General features: G+C 39.3%; 1 protein-coding gene across 1 annotated transcript; it reads left to right on the top strand.

Moving 5' to 3' along the window:
• Positions 1 to 16,055: 16,055 nt before the first annotated feature.
• On the top strand, positions 16,056 to 19,133 carry LOC147630072 (putative wall-associated receptor kinase-like 16). Its single transcript, XM_086811696.1, has 3 exons — positions 16,056 to 17,404; positions 17,482 to 17,532; positions 17,657 to 19,133. Exons 1-3 carry the CDS (start codon positions 16,615 to 16,617, stop codon positions 18,721 to 18,723), a joined length of 1,908 nt encoding a protein of 635 aa, XP_086667822.1. The 5' UTR covers positions 16,056 to 16,614; the 3' UTR covers positions 18,724 to 19,133.
• The last annotated feature ends 1,812 nt before the right edge of the window (positions 19,134 to 20,945 follow it).

Below are 20,945 nucleotides of genomic sequence, written 5' to 3'. Positions count from 1 at the left end.
ACCAGATCAGAATCAAGGAGCAGGACATCCCAAAGACAACATTCAATACTCACTATGGGCATTATGAGTTCACAGTCATGCCGTTTGGATTGACTAATCCCCCGGTGACATTAAATCATCTTCTGCAAGATATTCTCAGAGAATACTTGGATGATTTTGTTCTTGTCTTCTTTGATGATATCTTGGTATACTCAAAGAATGCTGCAAAGAGCATGAAGATCATGTGCGCAAGGTCCTGGAAATCCTAAGAAAACACCAACTCTTTGCAAAGAGGAGAAAATGTCCTTTCTCTGTTGACCAGGTGGAATACTTGGGATTCATAGTGTCAAAGGATTGGATTTCTCCTAACCCCGCAAAGATCCAAGCAGTCGTAGAATGGCCAGAACCCAAGTCAGTAAAGGAAGTCAGAGGATTCCTAGGGTTAACCGGATGGTATAGGATCTTTATACCTAGGTATGCTCAGATAGCGTCCCCCTTAACTAACCTTCTCAAGAAGAGTACACTTTTTCAGTGGACTACAATGTGTCAGAGTGCCTTTGACAAGCTAAAGACAGCCTTTAAGGTAGTTAGTGGGTTTGCCTTAGGTGGTGCTCTGATGTAGGAAGGTCATGCAGTGGTCTATGAATCCAGAAAACTCAGAACACATGAGAGAAATTATGCCGTCCATGACTTGGAGTTACTCTCAGTAGTGTATGCTCTGAAGTTGTGGAGACATTATCTTTTGGGACAAAGGTTCACCTTGATGACAAATCATCAAAGTCGAAAGTGGATCTTCACCCAAAGGGATCTCAACATGCGTCAAAGGAGATGGATGCAAACCTTGCAAGAATTTGATTTTGAAATAAAGTATCGGCTGGGGAAAGAAAATGTGGTTGGCAGATGCGCTCAGCAGAAAAGCCTTCTTGCTTGCAATAGCAGTGGTGTCAAATCCATTAATCAATGAAGCAAAGGAGAAAATCTTGCAAGACAAATTCTTTACCCGTATTGCTACCCTTCTGATGCAGGAAAGCAAGACTCCTCAAGAAATGAGTCAAGTTCTTGGATACAAACTGGATGAAGGATGCATGTATTATAATAATCGGCTATGTATCCCCAATGATGAGGGAATAAAGGGAAGAATTCTGAGAGAAGCCCATGATAGCTTGATAGCTGGACATCCAAGGTTTATAAAAACCTGTATGTCTGTGAAGAAAAGCTTCTTCTGGGCCGCCAACACTCAAAAAGGATGTACTTGATCATGTGCGGAAATGCTTGACGTGCCAAAGAGTCAAGGCAGAGAGAGTCAAGATGCTAGGGAAATTGCAGCCTCTAGACATCCCACAGATGAAGTGGGAATGCATCAGTATGGACTTTGTCACTAGATTACCTTCAGTGCAATCAGGTTACAACTCCATTTTTGTGGTAGTTGACAGGCTAACCAAAGTTGCCCATCTGATTCCACTGAAAGAAACATACTCTGCAGTGGATGTTGCCAGAGTTTTCCTTAAGGAGATCTTCAGATTGCATGGTTTACCCTCAGGAGGATAGTAAGTCACAGAGATCCCAAATTCACACTGAAACTCTGGACTGTGTTCTTTGAAGCAGTAGAAACTTTCTTGGATCTCAGCACAGCCTATCACCCTCAGGACGATAGTAAGTCACAGAGATCCCAAATTCACACTGAAACTCTGGACTGTGTTCTTTGCAGCAGTAGAAACTTTCTTGGATCTCAACACAGCCTATCGCCCCGAAACAGATGGCCAGACGGAAAGAGTGAATCAAGTAATAGAAGATATCCTTCTGTCATGCTACGGTAGGGAACCCAAGAAGTGGTTAAGTCATCTGCATCTGGTCGAATTTGCTTACAATGCTTCTTATCATCGGAGCATTGGGATGAGTCCTTTCAAAGCTTTGTATGGACAAGATTTCCCTACACCGTTGACTTGGTCTGACCCATTGATCAAAGTCAAAATGTCCAAACAAATGCTTGATGACATGGACCAGCAGATGCAATCAATCCATAAAGATATAAAGGCAGCCCAAGACAGACAAAAGCATTATGCAGATAAAAAGAGGTTAGAGAGAGAGTTCGAAGAGTCAGATATGGTCTTCATTCGAGTACGACCGAAAAGAAGTTCCTTATCCTTAGGGAAGTACAAGAATTCTCTCCCAGATACTGTGGGCCTTATGCTGTCATAAAGAAAGTGGGCAATCTAGCCTACAAACTTCTTCTGCCTCCCCATCTCAAGGTACATGATGTATTCCATGTCAATTTGCTTAAGAAGTATGTACCTAGTCCGAGAGTCACATGCTTGATGATGAACAACTGATCTCTCGGACTTAAGGGCCATGTGGTACTCCAACCTGAGGAAATCCTTGACGTTCAGGGGAAGATTCTCAGGAGCAGAGTCCTCAGAGAATTCTTAGTAAAGTGGAAGTTCTTCCCTCTAGAAGACGCCACCTGGGAGAAAGAAGAAGATTTGGCAAAGGATTACCCCCACTTTGCGAGATGAGGGCATCTCACGTTTTTCAAGTGGGAGAGGATGTAAGATTCCTCCTCGGCCTGAATAACAAATAAGCCTCTACTTCAATCCCTTGTAATCATTCTATGTTTCTGAATACAAGAAAATATTATTTTTCCTTGTTTGGCCTAGTGAGATAAAAATTTCTAGAGAGTGGTAATCAATATTGGGATATTTTTGGATAAATAAATTCTACAAATCTCAAAAAATGTTTTCCTAAAACAGAAAATCAAAATAGATTTTCCAAGGTGCAATTGGAATTAATTAAAAATGATTTAGAAGACCTTATCCTAAGGGTCAAGATTTTTTGAAAACTTTGGATAAAGGTTCCTTTGGACCAATAAGATTAATCCAAGTGTTGGGATAAGATAAATCCAAAGAATAAAAGAAAATACCCAAAAATGAGTAAATGCTCACATAAGATGAAGAGTTGACTAAGTACTAGATTTATTAGTTAAAAATTATGAAGTATTAATAAAAAATGAGATATTTTGGAGTAATCATTCATGGCTGGTGGTGATAGGAAACCCTGCACAAGGAAAAGGTTTCTTTGAGTAAGAAAGCCTATACTCTTCCCTCTTTGTCTTTTTGGTAGGAAATGACATATTATGGTTTAAATGTTGCAATTTAATTTCAGTATTGTGTTACTAACGACTAGTGTAGGTAAACCAAATTATAGCTTAGCATCTAGCTCATTGCCAAATGACCGAAAAGAAATGATTTTAGAAATTTTGATTGAGGGAGATACGAGAGGCTAAAGGACTTACAAATCCCTAAAAGTAAGTAATAATTACTTTTGTTATTTTCTTGATATATACAAAGCACTATATTTTGTATGAATAACAATTTCAATGGCAACGCTGCAAATGTAAGTTTGTTCAGGATTGGCTAAGAAGAGAAGTCATATGGCATGAGATTAGAGCACAAGGTGTGGCTGTCCTTGGAGAAATAACATATAAGTACAAAATAATTTTCCCAGATACATTTCAAGAGGACCTCGCCGATCTTAAGAGATTGTAATTTGGGAAGATGTTTGAGGAAATAGTGGGTCCTTGTTCAGGTATGCAAGATTCTAGAAAGCCTACTTTTACTAATTTATTGTGCTCTTATATTTGTGAACTGAATGGAAACAATTATATGTAGATAGATTGTTAAGTGCCATGCTAATAAATATATTACTGTTGCCATCATAAATACTAGCGTGATCCATGACATGAGAGCATAATGTATACGCAACAGTAACTTTGAGATCTTTCAAATGCAAGGATATACAAGAGCTATCCATTATTCCTTAACTTTTCAAATTGGTAAATTTTCCAAGAGTGAGAAGGAGATGTATACATTGGCTTGTAAATCAAAGCAATCTAAAAAACTTCCCTTGCCCGGAAAGCACGGGCGATTCCTCCATGATAACTTTTCTCTAACGTAGTCAAAAGCCTTAACTAACTAAACTGATCTGACCGAACCCGTAAGTCCCATAGTCAGATCAAGGGAAAGATTGCACTTGGATCATAGAGACCAATGCTTTTTTCCTCATTGAGAGGCATAGCTATTGATTCTTTTCCATAGAATAATTTTTATCCGGGATTTACTTCATCTATCATACGAACAGAAATTTTTGTCTCATTTTAGGGATCCATCAGTTTAGCCTAACCCCATCCAGTCCCGTGGGTTAGCCAACTACCCAACCACTATAGTGATGAGATCCAATTAAGAATTTGGTTAGGTTTTGTCTCGGGTACCAGGGAAAAGAGTTCCCAGGCCCCCTATCCAGATATTCATGCAAACTTAAAACTAGTCACACCACTTACACACCCAATATGAAATTGCCTTTTTTTTCTCAGCATCATCTATCTTTGAAAACAATCATTTAATGAAACCCTTGTGTCATTGATCATAATCCTCAAAATCTCTGGTTGAATCCTTATTTCCAATCATTCCTTCATCGGTGTACCTATGGTATCATCGGTAACCAGAACGCTCACCACCTATCCACTCAGGGGCCTTTTTGATAGTTCCTAGCTCATAGTAACCAGTAATATATTCACATATCAAAAATGGAAGAGTAGTTGAGGCTCTTACCCTCGTACCGCTTCCTGTGGTTCTCTTGCTTGCAGCTCAGCCCTTAACAACACGAACCACACTCTGATACCATGAAAATTTGCAGGGGGGAAGAGAGCTTGAGCTCTTGCAAGCACACACACACACACACACACAAAACCCTAATAGAGAACACACAAGGTGAGAGGCTGAAAATCTACTTCTACTTCAAGCAACACTCAACACACCATATACAAGATAAGAGTACACACAATATGAAAGGTACTCAACCAAATACATACAAGGGTTCTCTATAGTGTGAACCCAACTAAATGAGCTGGTGCTATAACTATGCCAGTCTCTAGAATGGCTGTCACACAGCCTGTCATCCCACTGGCCGCATATCACCCAAGATCTCACCAACCATGCCAGTGGTGTAAGTGTGGGGCCTATCCCCTAGGCGGGTCATCAGTGTCCACCGCCTCACTAGACGAGCTCGATATCTCAACAGCTCTTTTGACAATAGATGCATTTGCATTTCTTTTTAGTCTTATCACCCCCTTCTCGGGTCATCCTTTCTAAAAGAGCGGGCTGATTATGCCTTTGGATTCCAAGATTCCTCTTATTGTAACAAGAGCATTGCAACTAACTCATCAAAGGTAAAGGCATTGGGGCTACCCTTCATCATGAGCCAAAGTGTAGATGCAAAACCATGGTATGAATCTAGTAGAGCTATGAGAACATTTGACACCAAAGAACTGTTTGGATAGGCCTCATCAATGCATACAAACTACTCCCGAGATCCTTAGTCCTTGTCACATCCATTAAATCTCCCTCATATATACATGCAAACTACTCCGTGAGATCTTTAGTCTTTGTCTCATCCATTAAATCTCCCTCATTCATATGCTTGGACTTTTTATTGATTTTGCATAAGTAGGCCGCTCGTGCCTTGTTACACACCTAGTAAAGTGCACAACAAGCATCACACCCAAATATGTTTCAGAGTTTTACATGAGCGAATATGTTTCAAAGTTTTACATGAGCGAATATGAGGAATAATGCTCCTTTTCACTGAAAGTTCCACCAATGCATGTACTTGTGCATCCTTGCTATCCCACCTAGCTTGTTTTCTGCTGTGGGAGGTTCGGAGGTGGATGCCACAGTTACATCAAAACTCGTATCACCATCCAAATTATTTGTACTATGTTGTTGTACTAGTGAGGTAGGGCATACCTCAATGCTAGTAACAACATTCCAAAGCCCTTTTTGGTGGGTAGTTGGTCCCATTAAGCTTATCCTCAAACATCCCAAATACATCCACTGCCTAGTATTTTAGCCTATAAATAACTAATCTCTGACATAGATTGGAAATATCCCAACTATCTATAGGTACTATCAATGCCCAGTGAAACGCAATCGAGATGGTTGATGCCAGTGAGATAAGATAAAGGAAACCTGCAAAGCATAGAAAAAATGATAGAGTGCAAAGTGTAGAGTGTAGTAATATTACTAGGAGGAATGTAGAAATCAATGGCAACGATGACGATGCTCTCAAAGTTGTTGATATTGAGCTAGAACATGCCACATTGATGACACTGGCCTAGGGCTGTACACCAAATGATATTGTAGTGTAAAAGACCCAAAATCAAACAAAGATAGTTCAAACTAACACTCCCTCGAATATCTGCAAAAACATTAGAGCATGCGAATGAGCCCCAAAACATACTCAAAATTCCTCCAGATGTGTAAAAAAACTATTAACATAGTTAACAACACACTATAAGGTATGCCTTCTCCACCTAAGAGGATATTTCAATCTAAGACAATCAAAAGAGCAGCCCAAGGAGAAGATAACAAGCAAGTGAGAGCCAAGAGAACTTACCATGATACTAATGGTTGGAGTGGAGATCAAGGTAGCAACACATACATCAAAGTAGGCTGATGAGAAGGTAAAGTCACTTACACACACTCATAGGAGTGTGTATATGCACTTGAGGAAAAAAACCTCCTAAAGAGAGAAAAAGTACCCTGGTCCCTTGTTAACCTTGGGCGAAGATTTTCCAAGCAAGAGCCTCATGTAATAGAGTTTTACCCAACCCCCCCAGCCCTGTTGGGGATCCCCGTTAATATGTTATAAGCTCTCAAGGCTCCTACGATAAAAACCCTTATGTTTGTGCTTCAAAAAACTCATGGACCACACCCCAGTCTCCAAAGCCAAAGGGAGTCTGACGGATCAGCCTCTTGAATGACAGTTCGAGCCCAATACTAATATTCCATTGGGTCCCAACCAAACTGCTAAAATCACAAGGCTTCTACAAAGGGAATCCCTACATGTGGGTTCTGAAGTAGTCAAGAAAACCTACACCAAGCCTCTACAACCACACTAAACACTAGACCAAAGATGGAGCGGAGAACAAAAGCCATGCTAACCCCAAAGCTTAAGCAAGAATGAAGAGCACTGGGTTGTTCCACCTCTTGGTTCCACATTGGCTCATGTGCCAACACCGCCTTTAGAGAAGTCAGAGGAGTCTATGGATGCCAAGTAGCAAAAGGCATCATCTTGCCTCTAGTGGACTTACCCATGCCTATTCCAATCAATAAAGAGCCACCCATGGTGCTAAACCGAAAGAGAGCCATACATACACTTTTGTGGTACTATCAAGCAGCCCCAAAGCAGTGATGTCAAGGCTTTCACTATGGACTCTCCACCTTCATAGCTTAATGAGGCCACATGGTAAGCCAAAACCTTAAACCTCATTGTATGTATGTAACATAACACTTCTTATTAATTATGGATGCACATATACCTAGAAATGATTAAAAACTTGAAACTCACAAAATGAAACTAAAAATGACAAATTTTAAAACATGCACATGCATTACCCCCGTAGATCCTATAAATTTCCTCCCTTAAAATTTTCAAAACACCCATTTCCTTAGAGAAAATGCACACACACATGCAAACATAAATCTTAAAATCAAAATAGGAGGGTTGCATATGTGTGACATGGCAATGCACGCCCACATTGCCACATGGTAATGGGGGGGTGCCACATCTCACTTGAAAAAACCTGAAAAAAGGGTTACATGTACCATGTGGCAATGCAAGCTCGATGCCACATCATCACTCAAAAAAATCTTAGAAAAAATAAGGTTATATGTGCCACATGGCAATGCAACATGCATTAACACAGTGTCCAATAATGGCATTAATGGTTACATTTACCATTTGATGATGTTGGCTCATTGTGCCACGTTGCATCAGGTGCCACGTTATCATCCAAAAAATATGAAAACAGGGTTTTGTGTACCACATATCTCATACATATCTATAGTGTCATGTGGCAAACCTGATTGCCCCCACATTAACACCCAAAAGAATCTTTAAAAAATAAAAAAAAGTGTTGCATGTGCCACATGGAAAAAAATATAGGTTTGCATGTGCCATGTGGGACCTAGTGCCACAACGTCACCTGAAAAAAATTAGGGTTATATGTGTCATGTGGCACTAATGTCACATCATTTAAAAAAACTTAAAAAATAACTATATTTCAAAGAAGAGAGAGAGAGAGAGAGAGAGAGAGAGAGAGAGAGAGAGAGAGAGAGAGAGAGAGCATGAAAACCTTCCCCAAGAAAAGAACCAAGAAGAGAACCTAATCGGGGAGAGGAGTGGGTGCAATGCAACCGAAGCCAAAACAAGCCCAAGAATCAACTATGCTATGCATCATTTCTCTCTAAGGTGAAAAACCTTCCTCCAACCATGCTAAAATCAAGAGGCGAGGTGGAGATGCTCCAAAAGTCAAGGAAAAGTTGCATGCCATTATTTGAATTAAATGATATGGTGGATCAAAAGAATAGCTAGCCATGAGCATGATAGCAGGGAAAAATGCATGTAATTTAATTAATGAGAGTAGCCTTTAAATAGGCCAAGGTAGAAGCCTTGAGATACATAAGCAATGATGTCATCATCTCCACATGGGTAGTAAGCTATATTCTAGGCTATTGAATATCCACTTGCCCACTTGCATGAGGCGCCTTCTTCTTGATCCCTTTACCCATTTACTACTTTTTGCCAATGCACCCTTTTACAACCATTCAATCACATGAACCAAGGTCTATGGTGTCTATGACAAAAAACCATACCCAATGTCCATTCAAGCAATGATTGGAGATGGCCATTGGGAGCCAACTTCCAACACCCCCCCTTGGTTCCATCATGGCCATCTTTGGACTCTATGTGAATACGCAATGTAAATTTAGGGGTTTACAAAGTACCATACTCTTCCAATCAATTATCCCAAATACAATAGATGTCCCAAATACCATCCCATGTCTAAAGTCAAGCTTCCTAATGCACCGAATAAATTTTCTCTAATGAGTTTGGGTATGGCCATGGATGAATCATCTTCCAACACCCCCCTATGGGTCAATCATGGTCGAACAACAAATAAGAACAAAGTTGACAAGCCATTTTGCTTTAACAAAATTTACCTCCATATTGGGGGCACTTTGAGATGAGTCTTCAGAGATAATGTTGGCTTCATTGGTGAAGCACTGATCTTCCAAGTGTCCTAGTTTTCCACAATATTTGCATTGTAGCTTGGGCTTATTTTTTTACCTCTGCAATCTTTTATTATATGACCAGTTTTTACCACAATGAGTGCAACTAGTGTTCTTACTAGCTTTGTTGTTGATGAAGTAAGCTCCTTCTTCAAGACCATGGTTCTCTTGCTTTTTCTTGAATTCTTCAAATAAAGCAGCTTCAATGGCTTCCAATGTAGGTTTTGGAAGGTTTTGTAAGGTTGAACAAGGTGACCACATTCCTCACTGGGCATGCTATTGAGAAGCACTGCAATAGCATCTTCTTCTTCCACAGGATCTTCACCTGTTGCTAATTGTGCCATCAAACTTTTCATATAATTGAGGTGTGTAGAAAAAGTATCTGCAGGATTCATTTTTAACTCAAAAAGTTTTATCTTTAACCCAATATTAGAGTGCTTACCCTTGGCCCCAAATATTTTATCTAGTGTGTTCCATGCATCAAACAGCATCCTTAGCTGATGTATATGTTTGTCACTGAGTCCTAAGGCTATAATAGCTACAGCTTTTTCATCCTTTAGAAACCATGCTCCCTCTCCTTCTCTAGCATCCTTTAGAAACCATGCTCCCTCTCCTTCTCTAGTGGAAGGCTTCTTGTCCTTACCATTTGCAAACTGACCACAAACCCTTTTTCATTAATGTGAATTTGATGTTAACCTGCCATGTGTGAAATCCCATGCCGTTGAATTTATTTATTTGAAATGTGGCCATGATGTTAAAGGGTGGTCTTATGACTTGGCTTTGTAGCACAAAGGCAGTGTCTAAAAACACTTTACAAAATAATAAAACTAAAAATAAAAATTACAAAGATGAAATCAGAGCTAAAGAGCCCCCATTTCCATACAAATGCATGTTACATGATAAAAACTCTGAGAAATTCATGGCCTTAGAAACATCATAATAAAAAGGTTTAGATTTTTGCTTCTTAACATTTTTCTTGATTATTTTCTTCATATTGGTTGATTCCAAGAACTTGGCATTGTGAAGGTTTTGGCATCCCTTATATGAGCAATGCAGAAGCAAGATGACACCCTTTAGATAGAATTCCCTCTCACCATCATCACCATTTTGTTGACATCTTCAACAACCTCTTTGGAGACACCTTCGAGGCATTGGTGTGAAATAGGCATTTAGGCAAACATCAATGGCATAGGAATTTAAGCTCAAAATATGTGTGCTTCACAAAGTTACCTTGTGCTTTTTAATGTTGAGGACTCCTTGTACTACATACTTGTTTAAGACTAGTAATAAAGGTTGGACCATTTTTAAGTTTGGCGGACCTAGAGTGAAAACTAGTCACTTGTATATCAGTAATTTTTATATCGATAAGCAATACACAGTCATTCCCTTGCAAAAGACTAGTAATAGAGGTTGGACCATTTTTAAGTTTGGCAGGCCTAGTGTGAAATCTATTCACTTGTATATAAGTCATTTTTATCAATAAGCAATGCACAATAATTCCCATTTAATAGGATACTTGTGAGCTCCTCTTGCACTTGCTTGTATGATGCTATTAGATTCATACATGTTAGATGGATGCTTCCTTAAATAGGTTTGCTTGTAGGTTTCCCTCTTGCATTAGCTTCTTCTTCTTCCCCCTCTTTGTGTGAGAGAGAAGCATTGTGAAAGACTATCTCTATTTGCCTCCATCTATGCAAAGAGAGCTCTTCCTAACTCCCATTATCAAAAGGAGCATTCTAGTGTGACAATGGAGTAAGGATCATGGAAGAATATGGTTTTCTTACTAACAAAGGGTCTATGTTCTCTCTATCATGATGAAGCATTGACTTTAGAGACAAAATGAACAAATAACAAAAGAAAATAAGATAACAAAAATAAATTTAGCATAAATAACCTGAGATGATTATTACCAACATAATTCTAAATAAATACACACCTTGTTGCTCATGTTATCTTCCTTAAGTGCCCATATCCCACCTTTAAACTTTCAATATTTATTACTTTTACATTCCCATGCTACATTATTCACTCTTCCTCCCATGTGAAATCATTTTTCAAGCTCTACTGTAGCCTTTTGGATTTCTCGTTTTTTCAACCCTAGTCCTAATTGAGCCATAAATGTGGTTGTAAAACAAAAAGCTCAAGGTTGGTTTACATTTTTTTATGAAAAATCGGATATAATTAAAAAGATATGAGTTTACTTAATTCTATTTGGTTGGTATGATAAGCTTTTTGAAGAGAACATTATTTACCTAGAAGATCTGTGATTTTGAACAATACTAAAAGTGGCTTAAAAATGCCCTTGATTATTTTAAGAAGTATGAAAAGAATAGTAACTTCAATTGATGGAATGTGCATGCCAATAGTTTATATACATATAGAAGAATATTTTTTTGGATTTGTAGCATGCTAAAAAATATTTGAGATGCTTCCAAAGAAAAACTAAAAAATGAGAGATTTTGTGCAAAATATGCCTAAATGATGTGCCTAAATGATGGCCATGGAAAAGTGTACTTTTTTGGTACTAATTTTTTCAATTAGTAGATATCTTGTGTTGAGAATATCTTCCAAAAATGAATGTTTTAAAAAGGATATAGTTAAAGAGAAATGAATATTTTAAAAGAGAATATCTATAGAAGCTACAAAAAGAGCAATTTTTCTTACAAGACTAGTGTTAAAGAAATTTTTCTTGTTTATGTCAAAGAATGTTGTTGTATAATATACACCTAGATTTCCTAATTTCAAAACATCAATATGAGAAACTAGATGAAGACAATATCCAAAAAGACCACTCACTTCTCCTCTAATAATTCAATCCTAGAAGTTGGATTGGAGAATGCATGCATATTTTGTCTCAATATATATTTGGGATAAAATAACATGCATCAATATAAAGACCAATTATGTCCTTACAATTAAGTTGCATGACATTCAATAATCTTTTAGAAACTTGAGAAACATAGTTTTGTTTTCCTAATGGCTCATACTTTTTCTCTAATTCAATGTAGAGATTGTAAAGCTTTATTTTATAAGAACTAGGTGTGTATTTATCCATCAAAGTTTAGAAATTAAAGTGCTATTATTTAGTACTTTAAATCCCTCCAAAACAATATAAGACTCTAATAGGTAGTAATATTTACAAATCTTGTTAAAAGTTTGCACCTTTCTTAGTTGTGATACGATTGAGAAAATTTAAAGTCTTTCCCAAGTTATGCTATTGAATAAAAAAAGAACATAAACTTTCTTAGATTTGGATGAGCTATTTTGTTACTAGCCATATGGTGCTGCCCATGTTTGCATGTTGAGGTGGACAATATTACAAGGCCACAAAAATACATCCCAAATTCCTTAGAAAATCACAATCCCCACTTTTCATTTGTAGGAAGAGGTTGAATAGAAACTATGCACACAAGTAGGAATATGTTGAAAGGAAAACACTATAATTTTACACACAAGTATAAAGAGGTCGAATGGAAACACCATAATTGCCCATAGTAGTGTGCACATGATGCGACAATATCACAAGTAAATTTGTATCATACAAAATAATGAATGGTGCCTCAAAAACTTCCTCTTACCATGTTTACAACCCATTATAATCAACCTTCATCTAAGAATTGCATCCAAGTGTTTTTACAACATAAATGCCCTTAAATGAAAAACTTATCATTCTCATATTTTCTACCTAAATTCTCATCCATGTTGTTGTCTTTACAACAATTTTTATTCTCTAGCAATTAACAACATGCAACCACTAGAAAAACTAGAATGTAAAAGGTGATTTATAAACCCTCACTGGAAACATATATTCAAGAGAACAAAGTCAAGCAAGACCATGCAACATATACAATTCATCATCAACCCTCACTAGAAACATATATTCAAGAGAAAAAAGTAAATCAAGACGATGCAACATATACAATTCATCATCAATGAGACCATGCAACATATACAATTCATCATCAATGAGACCTTGCAACATATATAATTTACCATCAACTTTGTGAAGCTACATTATATCAATAATCCTTGTTTTACTAATTTCTTTTCTTTTAGATTGGTTTTCATTTGAAGGCATTCTTTAATGACCTTGACAATTTCCTTATGTATACGTATACATACAACCATGACATGGCATACCTATGACATCATATATGTTTCTAAGGATTTCAAATCTTTTATTGCCAAGTAAACTGAACTTGTAAATTTTATTTTAACACCATAAAGGAATAAGGGATAAGTTATTAAGTTAATCCTCTTTTAGAAGGTTTGGAATGTAATCCAGCATGCAAAGTATGGGCTTGTGAGATCTTAAGCTTTGACTACTAAAGATTAATTTAAGGCATTCATGAGAAGCATGTGAGAAGTTGTTAGGATGTAAATAAGATTGACAAAGATGTAGGTAAGAAGCTAGTCATTATCTTACCTTTTTTGTAGAATTTTCAATTTAGAAAATGAACAAATATTTCTTTGGTATAGTTAACCACATGGACCTTGTAAAAATTTGTTGGTATAGCTTAAAATTATAACCATTTGTTAGTTTTTTTTTTCCTACCTATGGAGCACCCATTCCATCTGGCATGGCAAGCCCTACTACTAATTTTTAAACCTCTTCACACACATAAACATCATGGAGGCCATTTATATCCACCACTCAATATTAGACTTGAACTTTACATGATTAAAAGCACAATTAAGGCAGCATTATCTCAATAAAAAACCAAAGAAACCATCTTTATGATTGGAACAAATGTAGCAATAATACACTCAATCAAGATGGTTGCTTTAGTAATCCTCTCTATAGAGAAGATTACTTTTGAAATTAACAAGTTTTATTAAAAGCAATGGAAGCTTACATTTGAACTTGAATTTAGCAAAATATATATACATATGCGGAAATTCAAGGCTATAAAACAATACTCCATGCCTTTCTCTTAAATAAATCCACCCAAATATTACTCAAAACATCATGATAGAATTCATGAACTATAAAACAATACTCCATGCCTTTCTCTTAAATAAATACACCCAAGTATTACAAATATTACTCAAAACATCATGATAGAATTAATGAACTTAGATCTCATGTGCTAAGTCTCTTTCCCACACTAGAAGGAACTTGCAAAACTTGCAAGCACTACGTTAGAAACCCTAGAGTTAAGAATAAGCATGTATACCAAGACAAATCCTTCAAGTTAAAATTCAAGTTAGTAACATAAACTTATGAATAATGCTATGGAAGGTTGTTTCTTAAGGTTTGTTCTTCAATGCAATCTCGTTTAATTGAGTGTAAGCTTGAAGGAAACCTCCTCTCCTCTATGCCCTTCACCTCCTTTGTACCCTCGCAACACAACCCGCCCCCAAATGATCTATCACCTAGCTTGTCATGCACAAAATAAGATCTCTCTCTCTCTCTCTCTCTCTCTCTCTCTCTCTCTAAACCTCTAACTCTATACCTATCCTAGCCCTAATCACTTTGGCTCTCATTCCCCTCCACCCCTTTGAGCCCTTTCAACTCCCTCTCTCACACAAAATTTTCTCTAAACTCAAATCTACAAAACTCTATACCTATACCTATCCTAGCCCTAATCCCTTTGGCCCTCATTTCCCTCCACCCCTTTTCCCCCTTGCAACTTCTATACTCCGAATTGATCCCCCCCCCCAAAAAAAAAAAGAAACCACACACAAGCGCACGCGTGCACGCACACACACACACACACACACACACACACGGACATGGACGATGGGAGAAAGAAATTTTCTCAACTTAGCACAACGTGGTGTGGACAAGTTTTAGGGAAATAGCAAAAGGTAAGGATTTTCTTGCATTAGATGTGTTTCCTAACAAAGGCTAACAAAGATCGCACAATTCCTAACATATGTTGGTGAAAAAGGGGGGAGGAGGGAGAGGGCACAAAGTCCTCCAACAATTACATGGGTTTTAGCCTCTTATGTAGCAAGGTTACATGGCAAGTATAAGATTGCTATATATATAGATAAATATGAAATCTATTCTATTTTATGTTTAAAAAGAGAATGTGACACCAAGTATGGTTGACTTTTTGCCTTTACAATTACCAACTCATGGCACTAAAGCACCATTTATTTCCTAGTTCTCATTCACCAAAATATTATAAATGTTGATTTTGTGATAATATTAGATTATATATTAAACATGTTATATGATTTGAATACTACATATTTACAATTTTGTAATGAGTATTGTTTTTTAGTACTACTAATACTTCATATTACCACACCTTCAAACATACCTACAATAACCATATGCTTCCAAAAGTGCTTATGCTCTTTACCATTTTGGTCGCTTGCAAATTCCACTAACCTACCCTATACCATACACCCCTTGCACATTCTACTAACCCTACACTATACCATGCACCCTCCTATTTACTAAAATATCCCTTTACACGTTATCTAAACCTACCCTATACCCTACACTCTTATTTTATCTACAATATACCATATCCTTGAAACATACACTATGCTATAGACAAGCCTCTCTTACACATTTTCCTAGCCTTCCCTCTCATTACCTACAACATACCAAAAAATCAAATATACTTTATACTACACGAAAACCCCAAATTGACTTTCTAATGCCTATGCTTTCCCAAATCAAGGATTGAAGGATATTCCTTCTAATTACCACCTCACACTGCACCACCAAACCCCACCATGCTACCCTCTCCCATCTTAGTACCACACTCTCCTTATCCAATCACAAGTTTTGGGTTTTCGACTATTATATTTGGATTCTTGACTATTATACTATGCTATGGTGGGTTGTACAACTTTGTAAGCACTCTTTCATTAAGATTTGTAAATCCAAAAGAGGGGGGGGGGGGGGGGGGGGGGGGGGGGGGGGGGGGGGGACTCTTTGAATAAGGGTCAATTTTACTACCACGGGTAGGATAAGGGAGAACCAAAGGTATTTTGGCCCAAGAACCACTCAATTACCAATATATGTACACGTCTAACTCCACTTGCTTTTGAACTACAAGAGTTTTGACTTATGTGGGGTAGGTGGAGACAAAAATGGTGTTCTTCCACCTACTCTCAAGCTCCACTCTCCATATGCACACTATACCAAACCCCTTGAAACCATTACTTAATGCGTGCCCCACTAACAAGCTTTGGAGTCTGGACTATAAAGCATGCAAAGTGAATGAACCCCACCCTCTCATGTCCAAACAGTACAAAGTTTCTCATGGGGGCTCTTATCATCTGAGCTCACAATTTTTCTCATCATCCCGAGTACTTTTCTGCCCTTCTAATCTCAGCCTAAGCAAGTAATTGCTTAACCTTTAAAAGCTCAAATTTAACCTTATAAGCTCCACTCAGTGCACAATTTGACTAACAAACCTATCCTTATAAGCTCCAACTAGTGCACAGTTTTTCAAGACTGCAAAAGTAATTGCTTGAATCATTCCTACTTGCTAATACTTAGTCTCTTACTAACAAGGTCCAACTCTCACATAAAAGCCTTCTTATGGCATCATGCATGAGTAGATTCTTAAAGAAGCTGATGTCTCCTTCAATTCTCCTTATCATTTTTGCTCACATGAATGCAATCACGCTAGGCACAATTGCAGCCCTTTCTCCTCCTCCTAGATGTAGGACCTCTTGCGGTAATCATATAATCAAATTTCCTCTAGGCATAGATGCAGGGTGTGGGAGCCCTCAACTCTCCATGTATTGCACTAATGGAAGCACCTTGCAGATGGTGTTCAACTCCAAGGCTTTCTCAGTAGAGCAGATAAACTACAACAACAGAACACTTCTCTTGAGAGACCCTTTGATGTCAGATTGCACAAACCTCAACTTCAATAGTGCTGGGTTGGACCTTAGCCTTGCCAACACAGGCTTGGTTCTTGGGCAGGGCAGCACAATTCTTCTTCTCAACTGTTTGTCATTCTCCCAAGAAATCAACCTCTTGAACAACCAGTATGATTGTCATAATCCCACATGCCTGGCTTTCATGAGCAACTGCCACACCAATGACCTCCTTACAAGTTGCTGCCGAGTGACCGATCCCGGCAATCAGATCGACCTTTACCCCATGCAGTGCATGTCCTACACTAGTATCTACAGCCCAAAGGACCCCATTTTCGACCCTTTATCTTGGTCTTATGGGGTTGAGCTTCAATGGAGCCTCCCTTCTGAGGTGACTGATGAATGTGACAAATGTGAGGCTAGAAATGGCATCTGTGGCTATAACCCAGCAGCAGACACCCAGCAGCAGTTCACATGCATTTGTGATTCATCCCTTAGCTGCAAAGGTATGCAAAAAACCTCATTTGAAAACCCAAGTAAACCTCGCCTTTTGCCATCTCATACTTTTGCTGTTTCCTTGCAGGTTGCATCTCTGGTTCATGTGCTGCAGTGAGGACAACAAGGCTGGTCGTGGGTAAGCCTGCAAACAAGCAGAACATCCGCCACATATAAAGTCATGATTATGATCGTAATTGAATATTCATGAGCTCACAAATGCATGGTCTTCTTGTGTATGTCTTGGTTTTTCCCACGCACAGGGTTCAGTGTGGCAGGAGCACTGGTGGTTGTGGCAGGCATAGTGTGTGTGGTTCTGCGGCCGTGGCAGAAGAGGTTCAGGAAGGTTAGATCTGACTCTACCACAGAGGTCCATGACTATGTGGGTGATGATAAGAACACAGGCATGGAGCTGGTGCATGTGTTGGCCACCATGACAGGCCCTCTTCCACTAACCCTCTTCTCATTCAAAGAGCTTGTGCATGCCACAGCATCATTCTCCGAAAATCAGCTTATAGGTGATGGTGGCTATGGCATGGTATACAAGGCCAAGTTCTGTGATGGCAGGGTATTGGCAGTAAAGAGGTTGAATCACCAGCATCACAGGAGACTTGAGCACTTCTACAATGAGGTGAGAATTCTGTCTCAACTAAAGCACCCAAATTTGGTGCAGCTGGTGGGGTTCTGTCTGCAAGGCAGGGACCTTTTGCTTGTGTATGAGTACGTTTGTAATGGTACATTGGAAGAGCATATACATGGGGAGGGTGGTGGGGTGACCAAACTGGAGTGGGAAACCAGGCTAGAAATTGCATGTGAGGTAGCAGAGGCATTGGCATACCTGCATTTCAGTGTCTGCCCGCCCATATACCACAGAGATGTGAAATCGAGCAACATCCTGCTGGACGTAGGGTTGAAGGCGAAGGTGGCCGACTTTGGGCTGTCCAGGCTGGTGCCAATGGCTGCCACACACGTGTCGACCGGCCCGCAGGGGACGCCTGGCTATGTGGACCCGGAGTACCATCAGTGCTATCAGGTGACTGATAAGAGCGATGTGTTCAGCTTTGGGGTGGTCCTGCTGGAGCTCATCTCCGGCAAGAGGGCCGTGGATCTGAGCCGCCCCCGCCATGAGATCAACCTCTCCGCCTTCGCCATCGCCAGGATCCAGAGTGGTGCCCTCCATGAGCTTCTGGACCCCGAGCTCTCCCGCCATACCCACACCGCCCATCAGGTCGCCCAGCTCGCCTTCAACTGCACCGCCTTAGAACGACGAGCTCGACCCAACATGAGAGAAGTAGCCGCCCAGCTCCATCTCATTCGTTCAAGCAAGTAATCTAGTCAAAACTTGAACGATTATATAGCCCAATAAATGCATTAATAGTGTGGTCAGAAACAAATGATATAATCTAAGTCTCTAATTTTTAATCCAACCTCTAATTGGGGTAATGTAACCTCCTCCTAATCTCTAATCTAGCCTTAGATTCCTCTCTCAATTCAAAGTTTTTCACCCCCCCCACACCTTGAGCCTTATCTTCTTCTCAATTCAAAGGTTTCACCCCCCCACACCTTGAGCCTTATCTTCTCAATTCAAAGGTTTCCAAAGGTTTTCACCCAATTCTAGTCACCACCATCCTCATACAACTTCAATTCCTTCGCCCCTTATATGATGTGTTCTGTAAGCACATAGATCTAAGAATCAGACTACGTGACAAACCTTGAAGAGATGTTATCATACCTTTTAACCACGTATAAATTGAGTTGTTATAACTTATCATACCTTATAACCACTTATCATACCTTTTAACCACTTATAAATTGAGTTGTTATAACTTTTGACCCGTCTTTCCCCCCTCGAGGAAAACCATATTCAAAGCTTGACCACCACTTTTAAAATCTAAGTCCAAGTGTGTGAGTGTATGTAAAGTAGGCAAAAAGTTTGTTAAAGTTGGTAGAATACAAGGTCTTCCCTTTGGCTTCAAGTATGTGAGTGTATGTAAAGTAGGCAAAAAGTTTGTTAAAGTTGGTAGAATACAAGGTCTCCTCTGACTTCATTGTATACAATTGAAGAGGCCTAAAATTGTACCATACAACTTGAGAAAATATGATGCCTGTAAATTGTAGCATATAACTCAAGCACTGTTGGAAATAAGTGCACACTAGGTGTACTATTTCTCTAGTCTAGTTTCACTTGAGTCTTTGTGTCTTGAGTCTAGTGCCATGTGGCACCTCTACATTTATCCCATAAGTCAGTCTACTCAATCTTGTACTTCTCACCTATATATTGTAGGTGTCACATCAATGAAAGTATCAATCTTGTGTCTTGTCTACACTCATCTCAAGGTAACTCTTTGTCTTTCATTTGTGTTCTTGTTTCATTTCAGTTTGTTCTTGCTTTCATATTTCCTTCATGGTATCAGAGCAGGTTTATCCTGGCTCCCCTCATCTTTGCCCTTGTTTCCTGTGAGCGACTGCCCCTCTTCTTGCTGCAGTCATTTGGTTCAGAACAGGCTGCCGCCTTTGCTGTGGGCCGCCGCCTAGCTGGGAGCTGCCTCACGTTTTTTTTTTTAATTTCACCATTTCTATATGTTCGCTTCAGCTTCTGTCCTCTATTATTGCATGTTGTTCGCTTCAGCTTCTGTCCTCTAGTATTGCACATGCAGCTCGTCATATCAAGTAAGCAACCCGCCGGCCTGAATTTTTCTGTCCGCCCACTTTCCTGCTGTCCACCCTGTTCAGACTCATACAGCCCGCCGTACTGTTCTCCTTTGGCTGCCTTCTTCATCGACTCAAGGGTGCGCATCATCTAGAAGAAGCTACAGATCGACTTTCCTCCAACGAGCTATTTGCTGCATTCAGTTCTGCCATCGCTTCCTCTTGAAGAGTCTACAAGGTACTGTGCATTGTCTCCTTCAGTTCGCTGGTCAATCCTTTTCTTATCCTCATATCTGTAAACTGCTAGTTCCTCATGCTTCGATGGGCTGTCACATGCTATGGCCCTGACAAGTGGTGAGAGAGCCGGCTTCTAAAACAGTTTGGATCTCTTCTCTCATTCAGTTCTGCAATCTTGTAAGGGAATAGACACTGCCCTTGCATTTTAGCAAGAGGTAAGACCTTCCCACATGGCCTCTTCTACTCATTCTCTCATGTCTATCGACAAATTCAATGGGTCCAACTTTCATACTTGGCAAATCAAAATCAAGTGCCATCTTATGAAAGAAGGTCTTTGGGACGTTGTTCACCATGCTGCTCTCGAAGATTCCGACATTGAGCAAGTTATCACTTATGCTCCCACTGCCAAGAATGACAAAGCCTATGCTATCATCCTGCTCGGTCTTGGAGATGATTACATTCATCACATCTCCGACATACAGTCTGCTTCTCGAGCATGGATCACTTTGGATACTCTTTTTGGACCCCGCTCTAAAAACTCTAAGATTGCACTTATGATCTCATTCTTTGATCTATATATGCAGGAGGGAGCTACTATAGCCTCTCATGTCAATTATTTTCGCAGTCTTATGGTTCAGCTTGCATCAGTAAAGTCCCCCATCTCCG

Source organism: Cibotium barometz, chromosome 17 (genome assembly GCF_041138505.1).
Source record: "Cibotium barometz isolate CiBa-2024 chromosome 17, ASM4113850v1, whole genome shotgun sequence".
Classification (NCBI taxonomy): Eukaryota; Viridiplantae; Streptophyta; class Polypodiopsida; order Cyatheales; family Cibotiaceae; genus Cibotium; species Cibotium barometz.
Note: the sequence above shows the minus strand (reverse complement) of the source record. Positions and strands in the feature narration are given on the sequence as shown.